Below are 6,478 nucleotides of genomic sequence, written 5' to 3' on the forward strand. Positions count from 1 at the left end.
TATACAGCACCAAACTCCGCACTCAACAGTATTGGTTATAGAAATGAGGAAGAGAACACAATTTATAATTACATGTATGATGTATGTTGATTTAATCTGCTGCAATCAGAAGGTAAATGGTTAATGCAAAAAGGTGAAAGCAAAGCAACGCTTAAGCACACAGATGAGCTTCAAAGTTGCATGGGAATTAAATAAATATGCATCAAGCTAATTATATAATCACACTACATAAGAATCAGCGAGTGAAACATGTATTCATGAGTTATATAGCTGTAGCAGATTTTCATAGAAAGGAAAAATATTTACAATAAAAACCTTAAAAACCCACAGCTTTAAGCAGGCCATAAAAAAGATACAAAGGAGTAAGGAACATTATACATTTTTCTGACAGCAGACATTTATGCTGTTGAAAATCATGTTTGTGTTCTGCGAAGTTAGATTTGCAATATACAGCAGCCACTGTTAATAAAAAAATCTACAATTTCATGTATTAGCTGTAAGTTGAGTGCCATCCAGTGGTGGCCAAATAAATTACAACAATAAGACGACTGAGGTTAGAAAGTGTGCATCAGTCTATAGTATCTAAGTTCTGTATTATTTACAAGTAGTTCAGTAAAAATATTCTTCTTATTATACAGATATTGTCACTCCAGCTACAATAGATTAAAACCCTGAATCACATTTTACATTGATTAACTGACATAAACACTGTGGACCATATTTGGTGAGAGAACTGACAAAGAGATAGACATAACAAATAACACCTGAAAAGACAATTATTTGGCTTTAAGGATATTGCTGAGAGTTCCTGAGTTAGTCCAAGCACCCAGTGACTGAAGTCATTCCAAACATGTACAGTACGTACAAAAAACAAACAGATTTCACTCAACTTCAGTGGTACATCTGTGCTGAGTACAAGCCATCAATTACAAGTCACCAGAAATTAAAAAGAAAGAGGAATTATTACAGGTTGTGCAAGGAATAACTTACAGTTCATACAGTTAAAAATGTTCTTTTTTGGCCCAAGTTTAGCTGAACTCCGAGACCTGACATGACACGGCTCAGTTGAAGGAGCTTGTAACACTCTATCCACCTTCACCCCACACTTCCTGGACGGTCTAACCCTTCACAGCTCCCCATGGCTGCAGAGTGGCCTGAGGCAGAATGAACTGTGGAGACGGCTGCGGCAAGATGTAGTAGCCAAATACTTGCTGGGGCGGAGGCGGCGGGGGCGGAGGCACGCACACGGTGTTGAGAAACACTGGAGTGCCCTTTTTGTACTGAGGCCAAACTGGTGCAGGGTGGTATATGTACTGGAGAGTAGCAGGGATCTGAACAGAGAGAAAGATTGGAAGGAGTACAAGAAATTAGTGGAGATGGCAGAGAGTTTCCAGCATGGGTGTTACACACACTTTGTCCATATGGGAGCAATCAACAGTACTTTCCTTTCTAGAACATGCAATACCAAAACTTCATCTCATTGTCAACAAATCCCATAAAAAGACCAAAACCAACAATCCCTTAGTCCGTCTCTCAATGCTTTCAGACTACCCTACCCTGTCTGTGGCACTCAGCGACAAACCTATTTGTCCCTAAAGAAGACATTAAGTTTCATTGTTTTCAAAGGGCTCAGTAATTTCATAAAACAGCAGGGAACTGTAGTTTTAAGCAAATTTTAATCAGAAGTAAACAGTGTATTTGTTGGGGACTATTTTCAGCTGAGGATTAGTACACATTTGATGCAGCAGAATGGTGTATGTCAGACTGACTCACACCACAGTGCCAATGTTCATGGTAATGAAGGAACATTGCATCAGTGTGGCTCATTGATGTGTTTTAATAGTTTTTGGACAACAATGAAGCTCTAGAGGCACAGAGGAATAAGCTATATCAGGCTTTGGCTACATAGATAATATGTGTTAGTAGGATCTCACCAGCCTTATCCTTTAATAGTGACATACCAACTGATGGTCCTAAAAGAGAGGGAAAAATAATTACCATATTTCTGACATATTTGACCTTATTTGGTCCTTCTCCGTGCCGCTTCCGAATCCTGGGCACCATTGCTATCTTGTAGGCGTTGCCTTCTGCCACTTCCTTCTTGACGACCTGCTTCTCTTCTTTTTCTTGCTCTCCTTCCGTCTCGCCATATTTTGCCTCCTCTTCTGTGTCGCTCGACGCAGTGGAACCGCAATCCGAAGAGGTAGCAGAGTGGTAATCTGATGTGTCCAGGTTTACCGAGTCCACCAAGGAGTCATCCTGTTCTCCCTTCACAACCTCCTCTTCGAAACAGGCTATTGTGAAGGGCCTGCTGTTCTCTCCAGATCTGTGAAAAGGGAGTGGATTATTTTAAACCACACACGTCATTTTTAATTCAACTGTCACCCATATTCCTACTTTTTACTTCACATGTTTTTATTCATAATTTCACAGAATGCATCATGACTTCAATTCACTCATAATTTTCAGCTAGACTGGGAAATGCCTGTTGTGGAAGTGCGTCTGATGGAGTCATTCTTTGCCTCTGCCTCAGCAGCCCAGCCAGTGACTCACCTTGCACAAACCTCCAGTGGGTCGATCCACAGTGTGATCTCAGGCGGAAGGCCTAGCTCACTGGGTGTGAACTCACTCTCCTCACATGCCTTCAGGACCACTTCATCCCAGGGAACTCCGTTATTTATCCGGATACATCTGTGAAAGATTAAAAATTATGATTATGTGGATCCTCCTATTCCTCTGTAGTACACGGGTCTCAGATGATAATAGGGATATAATTCTATGATCTTTGTGACAACTGAGTACATTTTTCATATTGGTAATTACCTGTATGCCTGGCCTTTGCTAGGGCAGTCAGGGTACCAGTGGTCAGCATATTTGTCACATAAAAGTTTATGTAGCTTCTCAGCAAACAATTCTGCTTTGGCTGCAGTGAGCTTGCCATGTGCCACAGCCAGGCGTTTGAGGAAGTTGACTCCAGCCTTCACCTCTCTTTTCATGGTGCCTGTAGAAACAGAAGATAAGAAGTTTTTTTTTTTTTTTAAATAAAATCACTTGAGGCTGCCAACAAATTCATCTTGGTGTTTCTGTGTATGTCAGTATGAGTACGTTTCTCTGTAATCACATACTGCACTCACCTTCTTTTTTTTTTGCAAACTGAAGTGCAAAGAAGTAGCGTGATTAGAGTTTTTGGTAACAGACTACGACTTCCCTTCAATGAGATGTGGGGGGGAGCAGGAACTTCAGTTGCAGCGATAACAGCACTTCCCTGTGCAGTTGCCCTTGAGCCTTCTGTTTTTATTACCATCAGGGGAGCTCTGTGTTAAGAGTGTTTAAAAGACTGCCAGGCATTTTATAGCTATGGTCATGGCTCTGCATTGACAAAAGACTAGAGTTTGTACTCAGGCAAAGGAGATGCAAACTAGCACTGCCGTGTTGACATGCAAGTATTCTGAAATGCAAATCCAATGAGCTCACTGTGCTTATGGGTGCCAATGTGAGCCTGACCAGAGAGAAGAGTGTGTTCAATAAAGGTCAAGGCAATTCAAGCTTTGCAGCCAAACTGGCTTGGCGTGTTAACATCCTGCTGATGTCCCTGATGAGAAAGCCTTGCCTTGAACTTTGAGGTCCAGACTGTCATTTGTTATTGCGGCATGAAACACACCACTGTTGCTTCAGCCTGTGTAATGTGTTGTGAGAGAAAATTATTATTTGCCCTGGTAGACGTAGCCACAGCCTCCATGTAAGAGCAGTGGTGAGCCTGTTAAAGTAGTAGTAACTTTAGATCCCTAACAAATATGTTTTGCCATTACCTGAACTATGAGAGCATCTGCATCTTATCAGCCTTATGTTTAGATGTTCAAACAGCAGCTTTGATATTCCAGTCAGTTATTAGTCTGCAAGGTTAACCTGTGTTCTTCAGGTTGTTGTTGCTGCTGCTTCCTAAAGCTATCATTGACATTAATACTTTTCTATAGTCTATGAATGATCCATTTTCATGCTCTGCTTGGAGTATGATCTGATTTTTTATGTCTTATTTGATATTTATTGCTTTATTTGTTTGTTTTTGTCACATTTAGTATTATTTAATATTATTTTTGACATTTATTTTTGTTTTTTGTTAAATGTTTTGTCTAATTGGGCTATTGTCATTGAGGACCCCCTTGAAAACCAGATGGTGCATCTCAAGGGGTTATTCCTAATAAAGAATTTCCAACATTTCGATGATCCAAATCCAAGATACAACCGCAAATTCGGCTTCAAATGTTTGAATGTGAAAGAAATACTAGTTTAGTTTAAATAGTTTTATTTAATGTTATACTGTAGGTAACCGTTATATCAATTAATATTAATATTTGAGTTGTTTAAACCATGCATCTCCAAATTTGGTGATTTCGAGTTTCTCAGATAAACTGAACTAGGGCTGCATGATGATTTTCATCATTGATTAATCTGATCATTATTTTCTTGATTAAACGATTAATCGTTTGGTCTATGAAATGTTAAACCCAAGTTTAAGCTTGTTTTGTCCAACAAACAGTAAATTCAGTTTGCTATCATAGAGAACTAACAAATACAATACATTTTTATATTTGAGAAGCTAGAACCAGTGATTTTATTTTGGTATTTATGCTTAAAAATTACTTAAAGGATTAACCGAATTGCAGCCAATTCGATTTATGTCAATCAGGTAATCAATTATTTGACTAATCGTTTCAGCTCTAAACTGAAGGATTAACTGCTCCTTTATGGGCTGAGAAAGTACTACTTCTCAAACTAATAAACCATTTAAAAACAGTCACAAAGCTGAAACAGGGCTGTTTTTTCTTTGCCCTTAAGAAAGTCAATGTTTTGGAGGTGAATAGTTTTCACAGCATAACTTGTAACATTGTTAAAATCATTTCTTCTGATGACATAGTTTTTGGCCCTGTGGCCAGGTGTTCACTGACTACACCCCACGTATTACTACTGATTCAATATAATGTATTCTATTACAGACAGCCAAGATGAGTCACGTTTCTAACTAGCTTGTATCATACCAAATTATTGATAAATGGTTCTAGATACTAGACAAACATAGAGGCATTCACATCACTGATGGTGTTTGTTGTCTGTGATTACATAACATATAAGTGTAAATTATGTGATCTAATCAGAGGTTCTGTGATGCCTTAAAAAAAAGCTCCAATCTGCTCACCATGTTTACTGTCTGTCTGTTTACTGAACAGTGACCAGACTCTGCTGATGCTGTTTTGACATGTGAAGACATCAACTTAACCCATTTGTAGATAGATTTGTAGCTTGTTGGAGTGCATGCCATTACTTCATATATGTTTCCCAAGCTAGGCCAAACTGCCTGTCACATTACAATCAGCGTAATCAGGTCTGAACAGGGGTTGGCAGGTGTGATTGACAGACAGGCTTAGGTGAAGATGTTCGACCCATTTGAGGTCTTTTGTCTTTTTCGTTGATATTCACTGTGGGTGACGACGAAACTTGTTTTCGCGTCTACGTGAAACAAAGGAGACACAACTGTGTGTGATCCAAGGAGGGGACACGTGCTAGTGTGGGGCTCGTTCGTGGATATCTATTACAACCAGAAAGAAAAAAAAAAAAAAAAAAGATCAAACGACCCTTTCGTCAGTTTCTTTCTGCTGTGATAAAGGAAACTACATGCTGGAAATAACATATGGGTTTTCTGACAGCGCGGAAACCCCCCAGTGGAAATGAGTAGAAACAGGCCGACGGGTGTGATTTCGGTTGATTATGGAGTTACCCCATTTTACATTATTATGTAAGGTTAGGAGTGGGGTAGTTAGAAAAAGTTTTCGTAGTGGGGTTCGGTCAAAAACCAGTAAAAAAACAAACATCATTTAAAAATAAACCGAACGAGGCAAAACAGCCCAAACTGTAACGATGTAACACACACACACACAACAGCGACAAATTAGCCAACAAGTGTGCTTGAGAACAGGCTACATTTACAGCAATATACGTTTTCCAATTTAAAAGGACACAATAAACTCCAAAGTTTAACAAAAACAAAGTATAAGTTACTCACGATTTTTTTTTTTTCTTAAAAAACGTCCTCGGGCTCCTCGTCTGTTGTCTGGTGGCTGCGTGCCTGTCTGCGCTGATGTGTTGGAGTTATTATGGTCAGCACATGTTGCTTCCTTGTTCTCTGTTCTGCTCTCCGTGCTGCTGCAACAGAGACGTAACATTACCGTCAGTGTGACTCACTTCCTTTACTCAGCGCCATGAGCAAGAGCTGACTGGCTCCCTGCGAGAGCGACAACCCGCCCGCCCCAAATATGGGCAGTTAAGGTAAACAGCTGAGTGGGGGTTTCACTCTGTTGCGCTATGTTTGTTCGTCCTTACAAATCACAATGATAATTTTACTATTCTATGATGACATTGGATGTAATACCCGTGTTTATCCCTTATTGTGACTCTTCTTTTTTTCTGCGTGGCAGATAACACT

At 39.7% G+C, this 6,478-nt stretch overlaps 1 protein-coding gene across 1 annotated transcript; it reads right to left on the reverse strand.

Annotated features, from left to right (window-relative positions):
- Positions 1-61: 61 nt before the first annotated feature.
- On the reverse strand, positions 62-6,277 carry si:dkey-79d12.5 (maternal B9.15 protein). Its single transcript, XM_044207705.1, has 5 exons — positions 6,059-6,277; positions 2,824-3,001; positions 2,554-2,691; positions 1,999-2,326; positions 62-1,331 (listed from the first exon to the last, which is right to left on the reverse strand). The coding sequence occupies exons 1-5, from the start codon at positions 6,216-6,218 to the stop codon at positions 1,119-1,121; spliced, it is 1,017 nt and encodes a 338-aa protein (XP_044063640.1). The 5' UTR covers positions 6,219-6,277; the 3' UTR covers positions 62-1,118.
- Positions 6,278-6,478: the final 201 nt, after the last annotated feature.

This window comes from Siniperca chuatsi, linkage group LG9 (genome assembly GCF_020085105.1).
Source record: "Siniperca chuatsi isolate FFG_IHB_CAS linkage group LG9, ASM2008510v1, whole genome shotgun sequence".
In the NCBI taxonomy this organism is placed as follows: domain Eukaryota; kingdom Metazoa; phylum Chordata; class Actinopteri; order Centrarchiformes; family Sinipercidae; genus Siniperca; species Siniperca chuatsi.

What these genes read in the sequence shown, in the direction of transcription:
- si:dkey-79d12.5 (XM_044207705.1), bottom strand. Translation starts at nt 6,218, where the DNA reads ATGTTACGTCTCTGTTGCAGCAGCACGGAGAGCAGAACAGAGAACAAG. An exon ending in AGCAAAGGCCAGGCATACAG is followed by an intron (nt 2,692 to 2,823) that starts GTAATTACCAAT and finishes AATCTTTCACAG; the next exon opens with ATGTATCCGGATAAATAACG. An exon ending in TCAAATATGTCAGAAATATG is followed by an intron (nt 1,332 to 1,998) that starts GTAATTATTTTT and finishes CTCTCTGTTCAG; the next exon opens with ATCCCTGCTACTCTCCAGTA.